We start from the raw sequence: 19,701 nt of genomic DNA, 5'->3' as shown, positions 1-19,701 counted from the left end.
GAAACCCTGGCTGCCTTTGTATGACTCTCAATTAGAGACAAACAATACACACCTGTCTCTAATTGAGAATCATACCAGGCCGAACACAAAACCCCACATAGAAATACAAAACATAGACAAACCCACCCAACTCACGCCCTGACCAACTAAAATGAATACAAAACAAAGGAAAACAGGTCAGGAACGTGACACAGACAGACAGACAGACAGACAGACAGACAGACAGACAGACAGACAGACAGAGAGCTAGAGAGAGAGAGAGGAAAAAAAACAAATATTCTTGAAGAAGAGCATGTGTGAGACATGAGCTGAACGGGATGCTGAAGCTGAGGAGGCAAATCAAATGTCAGATGATGCGGTCAGACCGTCCTGGATGCTGCCTGTGTGTGAGCAGCTGAAGATGATTCTGTTGTGGGCTTTGACTGCGACTGGGCTTGTGTCTGCCTGTCAGCGCTAACTAGTTTGTGTGTGTGTGAATGCTGACTGGTGTGTGAGAGTGTTTGTTTGCATGGGTGTGTGTGTGAAGACTATTTCGAGACTTTCACACACCGCCCGTTAACCTCCTCTTCACTCTGTCTGACCTGATCAAAGACACTGATCGATGTACAGTACCTTAGATTAGCTGGGCAGCCAAGGGTGAAAGACAATGAGCCTGAGACACTGTCACATCTTTCAAGTAATGCTAAGGGCAGTTCATCAAGAAATGCAGCACAATGTATCACATTTCCTAAAGGTAGGCATTCTACCATGTTATTTCCTTGTCCTCAAGCGACTTGTAAATTAGCTCCAGAGCATTGACTGAAACATCATCCAACCTTCTGTGTGACCTACTGTATGAACATAATGCATGTTTAATCAGTGCCCTGCAGCACATCAATGTCCCTCATTACACCCACACCTTCCTCATTAACTTCAGCTGCTGAACTGTAAATACTGAATACTGAATCGCATCCCGTTATTACCGTATCACATCACATCACATTGTTGCTGTATGTTTTGAACATGGTCTCTGACTCCAGTCTCTCTCTTGTCTCCCCAGGACCCCACCTGTGTGGTGAGCCCAGTGATCGACATCATTAACATGGATACATTCGCTTACGTAGCAGCCTCCTCTGACCTCCGTGGAGGTATAGAGCTATTAGGGCTTGACCTCCCCGTCTTCATCGCTCTCTCCACATCTATGTCCCTCCCTCTCTCACCTCTTCATCTCCAGCCCTCTTTCCACCCCTGTCTAGTGCCTCCCTCTCTCCAATGACTCATCCATCTGTTCATCCCTCCCTCCTGACCCCATCCCTCTCTCCTTTCACTTTCCCTCCCCCAGGCTACCAGGTCTCCATCAACTGGCTAGTTGAGGCTATGCACATTTACGCACACACACACACACACACACACACACACACACACACACACACACACACACACACACACACACACACACACACACACACACACACACACACACACACACACACACACACACACACACACACACACACAGTTCCCAGAGAACTGGATACGACAATTAATGGGGCTGATACTCTTAGGCCTCAGATTGGATATTTAAATTATTGAAGGAGCCATCTGTCATAACATGAAAAAGTTGTGGTGTCAATAGAGCCACATCGATCCACTGAAACCCGGCCCTGCCTGCCTGCAGACTGCTGCGCTAACACTCCTGGGTCTGCCTGCCAAATCAGACCCTCTCTCTCTCTCCCCTGCACACACACACACACACACACACACACACACACACACACACACACACACACACACACACACACACACACACACACACACACATACTGACACGCGCACAGAAACACATGGGCACGCATGCATTCGCAGACGCACACACATACACACGTCTATACTCACACACACATGCAGACACATCTACACATACAGTAGGTATGTACTTTATCAATTGAGCAAATATGCATTGGTCTTCTCATGCATATATTTGGAGACATCAAGGGCACTGCATCTGTCTCAGGACAAGACGGGATGGGCTGGGTTATTAAAAAGTTCTTGTGTAAAGGTCATTCCAAAGGGTCAGGCCAGATCAGCCATTAGCCAATGATCCATAATCAGCCATAATTAATCATTTGAGTAATTAAATAGGAGACGTTAGCAAGAATGGTGGCTGTAATTATTGACAGTGTTCTGTCAGAGATGAATAAAGCATGTGGAATGGGGCTTCTGTGGATGTGGGGCTTCTGTGGATGTGGGGCTTCTGTGGATGTGGGGCTTCTGTGGATGTGAGGCTGCTGCAGCGTTTATAATCGACCCCGCCTTAACAGTCCACCCTCCTCCTCACCCCTCTCTTCCCATTATCCTTTTGTTATTAATCGTTTGGTCCCCTTCTCTCTGACCTGCACTGATTTCTCCTGACCCATTTCCCTTTCTTTTCTCAACTATTGTTCTTCCTCACTCTCTTTCCATATCTCTCCTTCTTCTACATCTTCATTCTGACCTGCAATGCTCTCCTCCTGACCCTCCCCTGACTTACCCTCTCTCTCTCTCCCTCCCTCTCTCCTTCACCCTCCCTCATTCCCAGTTCGTGTTGTGATTATCTCTCTCTCGCTCTCTGCCGCAGGCTTCGACTGGAGTCTACATTTCAAGTGGGAGCAGTTGTCTGCTGAACAGAAAGCCAGGAGAGCTGACCCCACCGAACCCATTAAGTAAGTGAAAGGAGGCATAAAGACGGATATTAGGGGATGGTCTGGCTGCAGATGAGAGGAGAGGGATGGAGCGATGGAGCAGGGAAGTAGGAGACGAGTGGGTGCCCTGCTTGCCTGCCTGGCCATCCATCTCTCCATCCTCAAGTCCAGTGACCGGCAGCATGCAGCCATGCTTTTTCTTTTTCATCTGATGGAGCAGCAGGGGAATGAATTCTCTCCCTGAGGTCTTTCACTGCACTGTGATCTAAACAGTCCATCAGGGGAGAGAGAGGGAAAGGCGGACTAGAAAGCAGCACCTGAAAGAGGCAGTTAAACCATTGATCGCTGCAGAGATAGCGGCAGCACGATTAATGAGAAAGCAGCCCAAAGGAGTTCAGAGGAGACCAGACCACAGCCGACTAAAGCACCTTTGCATTATTTCTTCCAAAGAGATGTGATCCTCTTTAGTTCTCCTGGCCCCAGATGGCTCTGAGTCTGGGGCAGATTATTTTAATGCTTGGCTAGAATGATTGATTGATCTCTCTCACACATCTCTCTTTCTTTCACTCTCTGTCTCTATCTCTGTTTATTTCCCGTCATAATTATAACCCAGGTATAGGAAGGAGCATCTTTTCTAAGGAAAGACTTGATACTGTTGTCACTCTGCATAAATGCTAATGTGTGTTTCCATGATGAATATTCACCATGCTGTGCGGGGCTTGAGAGCCTTGGCTCCTGCCAGTCTGACACACCATGCAGTACGTCAGGGCTGGGGACAGTGTCACAGAGATGCTGGGCTGTGGGCTAACATCTTCCCTCCACTTGAGAAATGAGGTAGACAGTGAGCCTCTCCACTTGGCTCCCTCAGCCCTGCTCAGGGCAATCTGGAGGGCCTCTCTCATCTCCTCCTTGCTTCTTTCTGTTTTGTTCCTTTTCCTCCCCTCCCATCGTTTCCTCTTCACACTTCGTGAAGAGGAAACTCCTGATCTCTCCGTCTCTTCCTCCTTTCTTTCTTTCACACCTCTCTTCTTCTCCTTTCTCCCGTTCTGTCTTCTATTCTTTCTCCCCCCCTCGTCTAGTTTCCTATTCATACTTCTTTACTCATCTCTCTGTGTGTACTTCCATCCTTCATCCCTTCCTCTCTTATCATCTTCTGTTCTTCTCCTCTCCCCTCTTCTCCTGATGAGTGTCTATGGTCCACTACCCTACATCCCTCCGCGCCGACCCCAAACCCCTGAGTTGCCAGTGGCGGTGTTAGAGTAATGAGATCCCCTAATAGCCCAGGCACAGACCCAGGCCTGGTAGGAACTGATCCCACATCAGGCTCGCAGTGTGGCCCATGTGCCACAGACTGGTGCAGCGTCACATGGAGTCTGCTCCTCACTCTGGCACAGATAGACAACCAGATAGAGACGTGGTTAAGGACGCGCGCACACACACGCACACAAACACACACACAGACACTATAGCAGCCTACTTACCATGGAGTGGTGGGACTGAAACGGCATCAGAGCTGGTGTTGAAAGAGGCTAAAGAGGCACAGATGGTGGGAGCATGGGGTGTGTGTGTGTGTGTGTGTGTGTGTGTGTGTGTGTGTGTGTGTGTGTGTGTGTGTGTGTGTGTGTGTGTGTGTGTGTGTGTGTGTGTGTGTGTGTGTGTGTGTGTGTGTGTGTGTGTGTGTGTGTGTGTGTGCATTTCACAGGAGAACGGGCTCGTAGTAATGACTGGAGCGGAATCGGTGGAATGGTTCAAATACATCAAACGCATGGTTTCCAGGTGCTTGATGCCATTCCATTTGCGCCGTTCCAGCCATTATTATGAGCCGTTCTCCCCTCAGCAGCTTCCACTGGTGCATTTGCGTGCATGTGTGTGGTGTGTGTGTGCGTGCAGTGTTCGCGAGTTAAGGGCAGAGGAAACAGATTCACTACGATGCATTGCCATTCACTCTTCATTGTATCCACTCAATAATACACTTCACTCAAAAAACACTGCAAACTACACTTCACAGAGCATTTTGAGTCACCAATGTGTCATTATCCACCATCTTCCAGCTCTTACTAACCTGCCGCTGTCCTATAGCTGCCTACACATCATCATCCAGTCATTCAGTCAGTCATTCAGTCCCATCATCATCTGTTTTGTCATGGTGGGGGGAGTCTATTTATGGACAGTCTGAACAAAGTGGGATCTGAAAATGGAGGCAGCAACAGTAGTTAATGGCAGACAGCAATAACTAAGGAGGATTTGGTGATGTGCCTCAGGGTTTTACAGCATTGTCCAACGATGATGATTTCCTCCTGTAATGCTCTGTTCGGTTGTTACGACAACACTCATTCAGTCTGGCAGATATTTATGTTGCAGCAGGGGAAATATGCAACAAAGGATGTCTCTCGCTGCAAAATAAAGAAGCATCACGTTGTCTGTTTTATTGTGTGAGCTTTCTCATTTGGCTTTCTCATAAAGCTGTTTCTGACTTTATGCTGATATACATGTTTAGTAGACTGAATCAATAAATCATTAATCATTATGTTTACTATCAGAAATAGTATGTCCTGATGCAAGGCTTGAAATGCAGGAGGAAAACATGCAGCCTAAAGCTGTTCAGGATGCAGTCAAGCTCATCGTCGGCGAGGGTTGTATTTTGTCCACCAAAAGTATGTGGACACCTGCTCGTCGAACATCTCATTCCAAAATCATGTGCATTACTATGGTTGGTCCCCCCTTTGCTGCTATATCAGTGGAGCCTTGCTTCCATTCAGCCACAAGAGCATTAGTGAGGTCACGCACTGATGCTGGGCGATTAGGCCTGGCTCGCAGTCGGCATTCCAATTCATCCCAAAGGTGTTCGATAGGGTTGAGGTCAGGGCTCTGTGCAGGCCAGTCAAGTTCTTCCAGACCGATCTCGACAAGCCATTTCTGAATGGACCTTGCTTTGTGCACAGAGGAATTGTAATGCTGAAACAGGAAAGGGCCTTCCCCAAACTGTTGCCACAAAGTTGAAAACACAGAATCGTCTAGAATGTCATTGTATGCTATAGCGTTAAGATTTCTCTTCACTGGAACTACGGTGCCTAGCCCGAACCAGAAAAACAGCCCCAGACCATTATTCCTCCTCCACCACACTTTACAGTTGGCACTATGCATTTGGGCAGGCAGTGTTCTCCTGGCATCCGCCAAACCCAGATTCGTCCATTGGACTGCCAGATGGTGAAGCATGATTCATCACTCCAGAGAACACGATTCTACTGCTCCAGAGTCCAATTAGGGCGAGCTTTATACCACTCCAGCCGACGCTTGGCATTTCGCATGGTGATCTTAGACTTGTGTGTGGCTGCTTGGCCATGGAAACCCATTTCATGAAGCTCCCGATGAACAGTTCTTGTGCTGACGTTGCTTCCAGAGGCAGTTTGGAACTTGGTAGCTAAGCGTTTCGGCACTCGGCGGTCCTGTCCTGCGAGCTTGTGTGGCCTGCCACTTCGCGTCGGAGCCGTTGCTCCTAGACGTTTCCTTGTCACAATAACAGCACTTACAGTTGACCGGGGCAGCTCTTGCAGGGCAGACATTTGACAAACATTTCAAGGGGTGTCCATGTACTTTTCTATGTATAGTGTTTCTTTTAGTTGCTACCTTTTTTAAGTCGTAGCCTCAAGTGCACTCCGGAGACGTTACAGATGACCAGAGAAAGTAGTATTGCCTCCAGAATCAATTCCCCTCCCCTGTCATCATTGGTCCAACCAAATGACTCAAGTGCTGCAGACAGAGACAGGAAATGAGAAACAGCTGAAAATGAATGTGGAGAATATTGCTGACCCCAGAGAGCATCATGGTATGTCTATTCTAGACAGGAGACAATGCTCCTCATCTTTCAAAAAGCAAAGCAGGTGAATTGAAAATGGCTTGACTTAAAGTCAGCAACATGAGGAGGCCTCTCTCTCTAGCTACACTTAGAAAAAAGGGTTCCAAAAGGGTTCTTTGGCTGTCACCATAGGACAACCCTTTTTCCTTTTTGGTTCCAGGTAGAACTCTTTTGGGTTCCATGTAGAACCTTCTGTGGAAAGGGATTTACAGTGCCTTCGGAAAGTATTCAGACCCCTTGACTTGTTCCAAATGTTGTTACGTTACAGCCTGATTCTAAAATGGATGAAAAAATAATAATAATTATCCTCCTCAATCTACACACAGTAACCCATAATGACAAAGCGAAAACAGGTTTTTAGACATTTTTGCACTTTTATAAAAAAACAAAAACAGAAGTACCTTATTTACATAAGTATTCAAACCCTTTGCTATGAGACGAAAAAAGAACGGTTCAAAGTATAGAGAGATCCTTAATGAAAACCTGCTCCAGAGCAGGATCTCGGACCGGGGTGAAGTTTCACCACCAACAGGACAATGACCCTAAGCACACAGCCAAGACAGCGCAGGAGTGGCTTCGGGACAAGTCTCTGAATGTCCTTGAGTGGCCCGGCGAATTTGAACCAGATCAAACATCTCTGGAGAGACCTGAAAATAGCTGTGCAGCAACGCTCCCCATCCAACCTGACAGAGCTTGAGAGGATCTGCAGAGAAGAATGGGAGAAACTCCCCAAATACAGGTGTGCCGAGCTTGTCGCGTCATACCCAAGAAGACTTGAGGCTGTATTCGCTGCCAAAGGTGCTTCAAAAAAGTACTGAGTAAAGGGTCTGAATACTTATGTAAATGTGACATTTCCATTTTTTATTTGTAATAAATTATGCTTTGTCATTATGAGCTATTGTTTGTAGATCGATGATGGACCAAGAAAATGGAATCGATTTTTGAATAAGGCTGTAACCTAACAAAATGTGGAAAAAGTCAAGGGGTCTGAATACTTTCGAAGGCACTTTCGAAGGCACCGAAGGCACTGTACATGGAACCCAAAAGGGTTCTACCTGGAACCCTTATCCTATGGGGACAGAACTGTTTTCTATCTTTTTTTCTCTCTCCTCTCTGCCTCTATTTCTTTCTGCCTTTGTTCGATCCTGTGCTGAGTGAATTGTGTTAGATAGGTCCCGGTTGGCACTCCATGGAGGGCCTGGGTGCAGCTTCAGCTTCTGCCTGATAATGAGAAGGTATCCTCTTACACGTCTCACTGGCCTCTGCTTGTCAGCCGGCCCAGCCCTGCCCGCCCTGCCCGCCCTGCCCGCCCCGCCCGCCCCAGCCCTGCCCGCCCCACCCGTCTGCCCCGGCTGGCTCCTGTATCACTCAATCAATTTACATTTTACTCAGCGGCTCACAAGCACTCACTGGGCATGGCCGGGACAGCATCATTATTCACATCAGCAACACTCAGCCGGTTGGAGACGGGGAGGGTTTAGATAGATGTTTGGACTCTTCTACCATCACATGGATCTATCATAATGTGTTCTTATTGTCTACAAAAACATACAACAAACTACTTTAAGTCTACCCATCCAGTCAACGTTCCATGATATAATACTCCTGGAATTCTCTCTCTCCTGCAGGACGCCTATCATCGCCGGAGGGCTGTTTGTGATTGACAAGTCGTGGTTCAACCACCTGGGGAAGTATGACACAGCCATGGACATCTGGGGCGGGGAGAACTTTGGTGAGTCAGCTGACTGGGCAGGAGCTGGGTTGAGGGGATTATGCTGTTGTGTGTGCCTGAGAGCACCTGAGTTGGAGCAGCGTGTCAGCCTGTCAGCACTAGTAGCCTGCCTCTATAGCTGACACAATTATTTCAGTCTGCTCAAGGATGCCTTCGCCTTGACACCTTTTCTTACTAAAGCGGGACAGTTGATTTATTGTGTTTGTAATGGTCATTACCACAGTCCCAAACCCCCAAAAAGTGTCAAGTCATACTTTTTCAAATCAATCAAACCCTCTCCATATGATGGGCTTCCAGCATTTATTGTGTAGTTAAAACACCAAGGGTCAAGAAGACACAAATATTAAACAGAATGTTATATGACCAATCATTGACCTGCATAATACCACACCACCGTGAAACAAGCTAGAGAGAGTGTAACATTGCAGTTATTCCAGTCCTAGCCAGACCCCTGGAGCAATAGGTAGCGTGAGCACTTCTCTTCAATGCTTCATGCTTGCTTCTGTCAGGTACATCTGCAGGCAAGTTGTGCACCACAGCCAGGGCTAACCGAGGTAGTGGTGGGGATGATTCATAGTTTATTACAGTTTCTAAAAGGCCAGGAGGCTGACTAGCACTCTCCCATGTATCTCTGGCAGAAGGATGCTGGGGTTCACATAATAGACAGAGAGTTTCTCCTGACTGTACTGCTGCTGTTTAGATCAATAAAGAAAGGAGTAGAGACGGGAAAAGAATGCTCTTCCTCTTCCTCTTTCTCTCACTTTCTCAACAACTCTCTCCCCAATCTCTTTGATTTCTCTCTCTCTCTCTCTCTCTCTCTCTCTCTCTCTCTCTCTCTCTCTCTCTCTCTCTCTCTCTCTCTCTCTCTCTCTCTCTCTCTCTCTCTCTCTCTCTCTCTCTCTCTCTCTCTCTCTCTCTCTCTCTCTCTCTCTCACACACTTTCTCATCTCCCTCACGACTCTCTTTTATTTCTCTCTCTATATCTCGTGCTTACTCTCTGCGCTGCTCCCTTTGACACTTTGAAAAGTCGAAAAAGCTCAGATGCTTGTTGGGAATGTAATGTCTGCTCCCAGCTCACACTCTCAAACACATAGATCCCCTGAACACAGCTCACTCTCCAGATACCAATCACCTGAATTCTGATCACCTGTTCACACACCTGTATGTCATTATCACACACTATTTAGTTCAGTTCTTTGCACCCCATGTTTTGTGACACACTTCTATTTGGAGTGCTGGGTTTCCTGTACTTTAATCCTCCTGCGTATGATTGATAGTTTTGGCCTGCCTCACTAATGACTCCTTTTGCCTATTCCTTGCCTGTACTTTGGCCTATCAGATTTCCTGTTATTAACCTATTGCCTGATCTCCTGGATGACGTTACTAGCCTTTTCCCTGCCTGTACTGTTTCCTTTTTGGCCCCCCTGTGTATGACCTGCCTGTCCCTGGACCCAGCTACCTGCCTCCTCCTGTGGTCCTTCACAATAAACACCTGTTGTGCTCTGCACTTGAAACCAGCTCTCTGTCTCCCATCATACTCATTACAGGAAAAGTTTTGAGCATGTTACACCGAAAAAGGGAGCATCATTTTATATGCTTGAGGCTACAAAACTTCAACTCTGTTGGGTTTAAAAGACAAGTGTGTAGCATCAGCCCCGATGTTTATACTGTATTAGCCTGGGCTAAATTAGACCAGGCCATGGAGGGACTTGTTCATTTACTTCTAAATGAGCAGAGGACATGGCAGTTTAAACATGAGTTTAAACCTGAGATATGAGGCAACAAGCATATTATCAAATATTCAAAGCATCAGAGTTGCCCCATATACAGATGACGATGATGCGTAATGTTTATGGATTGTAATGGAACGAGAAACCAAATAACTTCTTACCTGGTTTCACTTGTAGATTTCCAATAACACTCTGTAATACTGTGTGTGTTTGAATTTCAGTTCTCCTGTCCCTGCCTGTCCCTGCCTTAGGACTCATACCGTCTAAAAGCACTGAGCATACAATACATTGCTACTCTTCGTGGTTCATGGCTGTCCCTGAGCTATTCCATGTGACAATGATAACTAATGGTAGCTGTGTGTTGTGTGTGTGTGTGTGTGTAGAGATCTCGTTCCGGGTGTGGATGTGTGGAGGGAGCCTAGAGATTATCCCCTGCAGCAGGGTCGGCCACGTCTTTCGCAAGAAACACCCCTACATCTTCCCCGAGGGCAACGCCAACACATACATCAAGTAAGACCTGACTCCATCTGTACTGTATCCGCCTGCTACAAAATACAAAAACAACTAACAACTACATCCAGACCCACATCTTAATGTCTCTATCGGACTGCCTTCTCCAAAATAGCAAGGCAACCCACAACAACCAAAGTACTGCGCTGTGACTGTACCGCTGTATGTGGTACTGTAGGCGTTATTGAGCTGTAGTCACGTTGTTCAGGTGTTACAGCTGGACTCCAACCCACGGCAGCCAAAATAAGTGTAACACTTCATATGTACTACTTAAGAAAAATATGATGCTGTTTTTACATTGTTCGTGTGATTGATAGGCCAATATTCGTGCAATGCAACCCAATACTGGGAACAGATTTGCAGCGAACGTGGCAAATATAAATGAAAGAAATTGTTGTAGTTTGCTCTAAAGCTTTGCCAAACATTGTCTTTTGAATGAATTATGCTAAGCTCTATTGTCTCCAGCACATCAGAGTGGTTTGTCCCTCTCTCTCCATATTAGGGATTAGGCTCATGTTCCCACTGTTTGACAGGGATTTAGTCAGCTAATTGTGTGTGCACAAATTCTATTATTTAATCTGAAAACTTTGTGAAAGCGTATCGTCTTTTATCAAATGTTTAACTTTGACATGAAGCCGAAATGCCGCCTTGGTTAACAATGCCGTTATTGACAGAATCGGTTAACAATGCCGTTATTGACAGAATCGGTTAACAATGCCGTTATTGACAGAATCGGTTAACAATGCCGTTATCGACAGAATCAGTTTTCTTTATTTGGATTTCTCATTTGCAATTAGCCTTCGGGAAGGTCACGGCATGGTCTGAATATGTAAAGTGAACAGCACACTATTTGATTTGATGGCAGAGCAGTTTCAGAAAATGTGTTGTTGTGTTCAAGTCACCCCTTGACTTGGCTGCATCTTCTTTGACTGACAGTGTGCGCTCACTGTTCGTTCACTGATTAGCTATCTCTTTTTACTTACAACATAAAACACATTAGGCTTCAATTAATAATAACTTCATCCTGTCAACAGAATGTGTATGTCTAGCATAGTTCAGTCGAGTTAATGAATAATTGCTCCAAGAATGATGTTTGATTTCATGTCCTGGGAAAAAAGCTTCCAATGGCAGCTGGTGGCTCAGCATGCCCATTGATAATTATATTTAATTTATTCACCTGCTTTCTCTGTGTGCGCCGCTCTTAGCACAATATCACTGTCATGTGTGTTACAAGCAGTTATGTCCTTCTCTGTCCCAAAGTCTTCTGCTCAGAAGCCAGGCTGTGCAACAGTAGGGTTGAGTGTAAGGTGGAAACGAGAGATGTGATGTGTGAACTTCAAAGGAATATAAAACAGCAGGGGGTACAGTAGGCCAAAACGTTGTATTGCTGCCTGTGAGGACCAAGGGGATAGGATAAGGCTGTAGACTAGTTTAATTTGCTGTACAGGACAGTGAGTTCTGCTAGAGATGCACTGGAATGAACCTTTTAAAGCTAGAATCTGCGGTTGCTAAATCCATTTTTGGACTTGTAAATTAATTATATATACCCATTGATTCTTGAAGAATTTAACTTATAAATGCCTCATGAGTTTAGTTCAACTGTCGTACCCCATCAGAACCCCAAAATATAAGCTTGTTTTGCTCCAATGTTTGTAAACAACTTAAATGTAACACACACTGTTTAGCCTAAAAACATGGTTAAAACCATAATTGTGTTATAATGGATGATCAGTCCCTGCATCCACAGCTCGGCGTAGGAATTTGAGAGTGGTTCCATTACTCCAAGCCCGTCCTTCATCGTTTCACTAGAACAGAGGTGGGGAGGCATCTAGCTTTAAAGGTGTCTTCACCCAAAATTCTAAGTTTGCCAGATGCTTTCAAATGTCACAAGAGCACTAAAGTTGAGTTCAGGATGTATGACAACATGATAGAATTTGATTTTGGAGTAAACTATCCCTTTAACGTCTATAACAACACACATATATATTGGGAGAAGGTCCACAGTATGCAACAGAGGAATCACATGACTAGAAGTATTTATCCACTTCAGTCACTGTTCCATTGACCAATCCCATCATTACATGAAACGCTTCACCTATGCATTTGTGTTCAGGCCAGGGCGCTCAGACTTTAAAGGCGGGGTGGGTGTAGCAGGTCCACTAGAGGAACCAGGATGGTGCATTTGGGTCTGAGGATTAGGGAATTCTCAATTACGTATTTTCCCCATTTAATATGCAAACTGTAATGAAATGGAACTAGGATGAGCATAAGGCCCACAACATTCAGTGAAAAGGGTGGGCTTGACATATACGGAATATGATACAGTATACTTAACTCTCAGGAGAACATTATTATTTTGCTGCTAATCTTTAGCAAGCAAGATGGTGAATTTTCTTGGAATATGTTTGAGACCAATGTGCGAGGGCTGGCTTGGCTTCTGGTTATTTTGGTCACATACGTGCTAGGCCTTTTCACACTGACGGTCTGGGCTGGCCCACCCTGGAGTGAAGTGGTTTAATGTAAAACGCCTGCTGAATCCTACTCTACTGGCTGTGTTGCAGGAACACCAGGCGCACGGCGGAGGTGTGGATGGACGAGTTCAGGCTCTTCTACTACTCGGCTCGCCCTGCAGCACGGGGAAAGTCCTACGGAGAGTGAGTGACACATCACCATACACTTCTACACAGCATACACTTCTACACAGCATACACTTCTACACAGCATACACTTATACACAGCATACACTTCTATACAGCATACACTTCTACACACCATACACTTCTACACAGCATACACTTCTACACAGCATACACTTCTACACAGCATACACTTCTACACACCATACACTTCTACACAGCATACACTTCTACACAGCATACACTTCTACACACCATACACTTCTACACACCATACACTTCTATACAGCATACACTTCTACACACCATACACTTCTACACACCATACACTTCTATACACCATACACTTCTACACACCATACACTTCTACACACCATACACTTCTACTGCTATATTTTATATTCTACAGAGGGCTGATAAAGAGACATATTATAGAACACATACATTGCATCTGGTTTAGCACGATTAACCAGGTAGACAGTTCAGTTCAAACCATATCATTCAGGTTATTTAAAGAGAGCAATTTTGGTCTCCCTGCATTACATATAGGAGCAATGTGCCTGCCTCTGTGTAAGCGTGTAGCACTCTGATAAGAGCAGGACAGCATTATAAAAAAGGTTCCTCTCTCTAACATACACTTCATTAATTTCCCTCTCTCTCTCTCTATTATCAGCATTCATGGCAGGGAAGAGCTCCGCAAGATTCTCAAGTGTAAATCCTTCAAGTGGTATCTGGACAACGTCTACCCAGAGCTCAAGTGAGTGTGTGCAGCTGGCCACTCACACACATCCCATTATGATTCATTCAGAATAGATGAATGATTATTTTTCATATTCAGGCCTCTCTATTTTTGTCCCCTGATTGCTCTGTGTCCGCCTGGCATTGGCTTCAAAAGCCAGCCTTGCAGCTCAATCTGACTGATACAACAACAGCCAGGCGTGATGGAGTTTAGGTTAAGCCCATGGACCGAAATGAACAATGTGGACTCAGGGGAGAGAGGTCTGACCTTTTAGATGACTTGGAACCACCGTTAATTGCGTAGTAAGAAAAAAGACTATAAAAAGTTAGTTGAAGAGACAGGTGAATTGAGAGAAAGTTGAAATAGGGAGGACAAGTCCCAGTGAAAGGACAGTAGTGAAGAGGAGTATACACAGAGAATGTTAAAGACATGCAAGAGCTAGAGAGAGAGTGATATACAGAGAGAAGTACAGTCATAGGCTATTACAAAACACTTGCAGAGCACACAAAGGATATAAGGGATATGAGCACCGTTACCTATGGGGGGGTTGTGTGTGTGTGTGTGTGTGTGTGTGTGTGTGTGTGTGTGTGTGTGTGTGTGTGTGTGTGTGTGTGTGTGTGTGTGTGTGTGTGTGTGTGTGTGTGTGTGTGTGTGTGTGTGTGTGAGACGGATCCACTGCTGCTGGTTCCTATTTGCTGACTAAGTGATTGAGCTGGGCTGTAAAGCCCCCACAGAACCACACTGGCAGCAGACAACATTACTTACACGCACATACACCCCCCCCCCCCCCCCCCCCCCCCAAGCCATAGGTTCTGCCTACCTCTGACAAATGGCTCTGTCATGTGAACAGCTATTTCTTCCTGTACATTTAAATATTGATTGTAATTCAGTTCAGACATTGTCTGAGGAAGCAATAATGCCAGGCCATGGAACATGACACGCTAGCCTCAATGTTAATATCTATACTAAATAGTTATTTATGTGCATTTAAAAATGCCACCATGAATCTATCCCAGGCGTGAGTATCAACATATTACATTCAGAGATTATGCATCTGCCTTGTATTATGAATTGGGGAATATACTCTAAATCAAATACATTTAGAAAATGCGTGTTGTGTATTTTCAGAGTGCCGGATGATTCGGACTCTAAGTCGGGGGTGATTCGCCAAAGACAGAATTGTCTAGAGTCGCGGAAGCTGGAGGGACAGGAACTCCCCTCTCTCACACTGGCACCCTGCATCGGGACCAAATCTGTGCCAGCACTCAACCAGGTACAGCCTACACTCAACATTCAAACAGTCAATACTTAGTAGACAGACTCAACAGTATATCTATGGCTTGCTCAAGACTCTACACTCATAAACTGAGAGCTACGGGTCAATTGTTTTTGAAATACATTTTTATTTCCCATTAAAATAACATCAAATTGATCAGAAATACAGTGTAGACATTGTTAATGTTGTAAATTACTTTCGTAGCTGGAAACGGCTGATTATTAATGGAATATCTACATAGGTGTACGGATGCCCATTATCAGCAACCATCACTCCTGTGTTCCAATGGCACGTTGTGTTAGCTAATCCAAGTTTATAATTTTAAAAGTCTAATTGATCATTAGAAAACTCTTTTGCAATTATGTTAGCACAGCTGAAAACTGTTGAACTGATTAAAGAAGCAATACAACTGGCCTTCTTTAGACTAGTTGAGTATCTGGAGCATCAGCATTTGTGGGTTCGATTACAGGCTCAAAATGGCCGGAAACAAAGCGCTTTCTTCTGAAACTCCTCAGTCTATTCTTGTTCTGAGAAATGAAGGCTGTTCCATGCGAGAAATTGCCAAGAATCTGAAGATGTCGTACAACGCTGTGTACTACTACCTTCACAGAACAGCACAAACTGTCCCTAACCAGAATAGAAAGACTGGCCGTTTCATTAAATAGATCCCTCAAAAAAACAGTCTCAACGTCAACAGTGAAGAGGCGACTCCGGGATGCTGGCCTTCTAGCCAGAGTATCTCTGTCCAGTGTCTATGTTCTTTTGCCCATCTTAATCTTTTCTTTTTATTGGCCAGTCTGAGATATGGCTTTTTCTTTGCAACTCTGCCTAGAAGGCCAGCATCCCGGAGTCGCCTCTTCACTGTTGGCGTTGAGACTGGTGTTTTGCAGGTACTTTTTAATGAAGCTGTCAGTTGAGAACTTGTGAGGCATCTGTTTCTCAAACTAGACACTCTAATGTATTTGTCCTCTTGCTCAGTTGTGCACCGGGGCCTCCCACTCCTCTTTCTGTTCTGGTTAGAGACAGTTTGCACTGTTCTGTGAAGGGAGTAGTACACAGCGTTGTACAAGTTCTTCAGTATCTTGGTAATTTCTCGCATGGAATAGCCTTAATTTCTCAGAACAAGAATAGACTGACGAGTTTCAGAAGAAAGTTATTTGTTTCTGTTTTTAAGCCTGTAATCGAACCCACAAATGCTGATGCTCCAGATTTTTTAATTCATTTTTATTTCACCTTTATTTAAGCTAGTTGAGAAAAAGTTCTCATTTACAACTGCGACCTGGCCAAGATAAAGCCATCATCCCGGAGATACTCAACTAGTCTAAAGAAGGCCAGAGTTATTGCTTCTTAAATCAGAAGAACAGTTTTCAGCTGTGCTAGCATAATTGCAAATAGGTTTTCTAATGATCAATTATCCTTTTAAAATGATACACTTGGATTAACTAACACAACGTGCCATTGGAACACAGGAGTGATGGTTGCTGATAATGGGCCTCTATACGCCTATGTAGATATTCCATAAAAAATCTGACGTTTCCAGCTACAATAGTCATTTACAACATTAACAATGTCTACACTGTATTTCTATTTTATATATTTTTTATTTTTATTTTCCAATTAAGAACATTCAAAACAAAAGTGAAAAGATATTAGACAACCATATGACAAAGTGACAGTAACAGACGAGTGTAAAAAAATAAATAATAATTATATAAACAAACATTAAAAAGTCATAATAAAAAGTAAAATCTAAAATAATAATAGAGACATTGGATCATATGGTCACCTGCCGTAAGCTACATATTATACATTACGTGTGAAACATTATATAAGGTTTATATAGAGATTCAATCAATGTGATGTGGGGGAAGATTCTCCATATAGTCAATAAAAGGTTGCCAAATTCTGTAAAGTGTCTCTAACTTATTCCGGAAGCAGTAAGTGAGTTTCTCCAGTGGGATACAACTATTAACTTCCGATAGCCACATTGCAACTTGCAGGGGGGAATCCGATTTCAATTTCAAGGCAAAACATTTCTTGGCAATCGCTAGCAATATTTCTGTTAGCTTGATAGTATGGCTTTGCCTAAGATTGGAGTTCGTAAAGTTAGCCAGTAGACAGACGTCCGGGTCTAAAGGGAATGCAACCCCGTGAATTGAGGATATGGTATCGCATACCCCCTGCCAGAAACCGTGTAGTTTTGAACACTGCCAAGTGGAATGGAGGAATGTTCCTTCATCTGAGCCACATCTAAAACATAGGGAGGAGTCTGCACTGTATTTCTGATCAATTTTATGTTATTTGAATGGACAAAAAAAGTGCTTTTCTTTCAAAAACAAGGACATTTCTAAGTGACCCCAAACTTTTGAACGGTAGTGTAGCTTCAGCGCACACTGACAGAGAGCTACTGTATGGCCCAGAACATACTCAATACCCACAAAGAATAGAGAGAATTAAAGTCTAGTCCAGAGTCAATACTACTGTATCACTACTGCCTGGTTAAGGGGCTGTTCTACACACAAGTCCAGCAGCTTCAACACTCACTGACAGAGAGGTACTATGTATCCCAGGCTGTTAGAAAGTATCTGTCCTCATTAGCCTCTCCAGCACACACTGTTTTAAAACAAACATGGGCTAAGCCTCTCTCCCTGTCCGTCAGTACTGCTCCTGTCATGTTTTCGTCTCTATACAATTCGAGCAGACAAGCATCATCTTGCACTTGTGGAATTCAGCCTGAGCTGCTCCCACTCTGACAGTCTCACACACCGGCTCGCTCACACACCTGGATCTCTCTCCACCTCTTTCTCGATCTCCCCCACACCTCTCGCTCTCTTTTTCCACCTCTACCTCTTTCTCCCCTTCTCTTTTCCCTCTTTCTCCCTATCAATCATTCTTGTATTTGTTTTTCTCCCACTCTGTCAATATGCCTCTCCCTTCTCTCTTTATTTACCCCCCCCCCCTCTCTCTCTCTCTCTCTCTCTCTCTCTCTCTCTCTCTCTCTCGTTCTACCTGATGTTATGTCAGTGCTACCAGCAAGCAGACCTGCCCGAGTGCTCAACGCCTCTCAGCCTCCAGACTATTCCCAAGCACTTGTTCTGCAGATAGGATCATTCTCACCGCTGTGACCGGCTGTCACAGCACCTCCCTGTACACTTATTTCTGTCTCTCACGTACACACACACACACACACACACACACACGCACACGCACACGCACACGCACACACACTTTGTCTAAGGCCAAGTGTTAGCTGTGATTAGTTATGTAAATCAGATGATATCATAGAGATGTGTGTTATGCAGAAGTTAAGAAAGGCTCTCAGATGGTTCGACTTGTTTTGGTCGGGAGGAGTCTTTTTTTCTCTCCCAATTAATTTCCCTAGGAAGCACATTCTGCTTTATTTGGCTTTAATTCAGCGCTGAAACATGGTAAAACAGGCTACTGTATAATTACTGTGTCAGCATTCATTTAGACTACGCCTATTATGCTTCTGCAGTACAGTAGCCCAACTGTTATGTGTTGTTATTAGTACAGTGTATAAGAATAGCAGAAGTGTCTGGGTCTAGGTAGGACACTGCTCTCAAAGCAGATTCAGTATGAGACTGGCCACAGCTGTTCGTTATGTTCCAAGATGGTGGTTCTCAGGTGTTCTGATTAAAACAGGGAAGTAGATGGCGATTCAGCCAAAAACACAGCAGCTGCCAATATGGAAGACTGGATGTTCTTACTCAGACTTTATCCAACCAGCCTGTCTGTGCTCTATTATATAGCCTCTATCTATCAATCAAATGTATTTATAGAGCTTTATAGAGCTTTTTACATCAGCAGATGTCACAAAGTGTTTATAAAGAAACTCATCCTAAAACCCCAAAGAGTAGCAATGCAGATGGAGAAGCACGATGGCTAGGAGAAACTCTAGAAAGGCCAGGCTCACAGGGGGGGGGGGGGGGCAATCCTCTTCTGGCTGAGCCGGTGGAGATTATAAGAGTACATGGTCATTAACCTGTCTAGGATCAGCGTGGCGCTAGCGGCACACCCCCCCCCCCCCCCACTGAAAAACCAGTGCCGCGAAATTCAAAAAAAATATTTTTTTAAAATATTTAACTTTCACACATTAAAGTCCAATACAGCTAATGAAAGACACAGATCTTGTGAATCCAGTCAACATTTCCGATTTTTAAAATGTTTTACAGGGAAGACACAATATGTAAAGATGTACATCTATTACCTAAAAACACATTAGCATAATCCACCATCTTTTATTTGTCCACCAACACCAGTAGCCATCACCAATTCGGCTAAACTAAGATATTTATAGCCCCTAACCAACAAAAAAACTCATTAGATGACAGTCTGATAACATATTTATGGTATGGGATAGGTTTTGTTAGAAAAAAGTGCATATTTCAGGTAGATGGCATAGTTTACAATTGCACCCACCATCACAAATGGACTAGAATAATTACAATGAGCAACGTGTTTACCTAACTACTAATCATCAAACATTTCGTAAAAATACACAGCATACACGAATCGAAAGACACAGATCCTGTGAATACAGA

General features: G+C 44.4%; 1 protein-coding gene across 2 annotated transcripts in view; it reads left to right on the top strand.

The window, feature by feature from the left end:
* Positions 1-19,701, top strand: part of LOC129825133 (polypeptide N-acetylgalactosaminyltransferase 14-like) — a 135,417-nt gene that overhangs the window by 107,416 nt on the left and 8,300 nt on the right. For both annotated transcript variants that reach the window (XM_055884958.1, XM_055884959.1), the window contains 7 exons: positions 1,040-1,127; positions 2,597-2,681; positions 8,145-8,248; positions 10,362-10,488; positions 13,050-13,142; positions 13,798-13,881; positions 14,992-15,136. In XM_055884958.1, coding sequence (XP_055740933.1) covers positions 1,040-1,127; positions 2,597-2,681; positions 8,145-8,248; positions 10,362-10,488; positions 13,050-13,142; positions 13,798-13,881; positions 14,992-15,136 — 726 coding nt within the window. The remainder of the gene's footprint in view (positions 1-1,039; positions 1,128-2,596; positions 2,682-8,144; positions 8,249-10,361; positions 10,489-13,049; positions 13,143-13,797; positions 13,882-14,991; positions 15,137-19,701) is intronic.

The sequence above is a fragment of the Salvelinus fontinalis genome, chromosome 27, assembly GCF_029448725.1.
Source record: "Salvelinus fontinalis isolate EN_2023a chromosome 27, ASM2944872v1, whole genome shotgun sequence".
Taxonomy (NCBI): Eukaryota; Metazoa; Chordata; class Actinopteri; order Salmoniformes; family Salmonidae; genus Salvelinus; species Salvelinus fontinalis.
The sequence above is the reverse complement of the archived record's forward strand: the minus strand, read 5'-3'. Positions and strand labels throughout refer to the sequence as shown.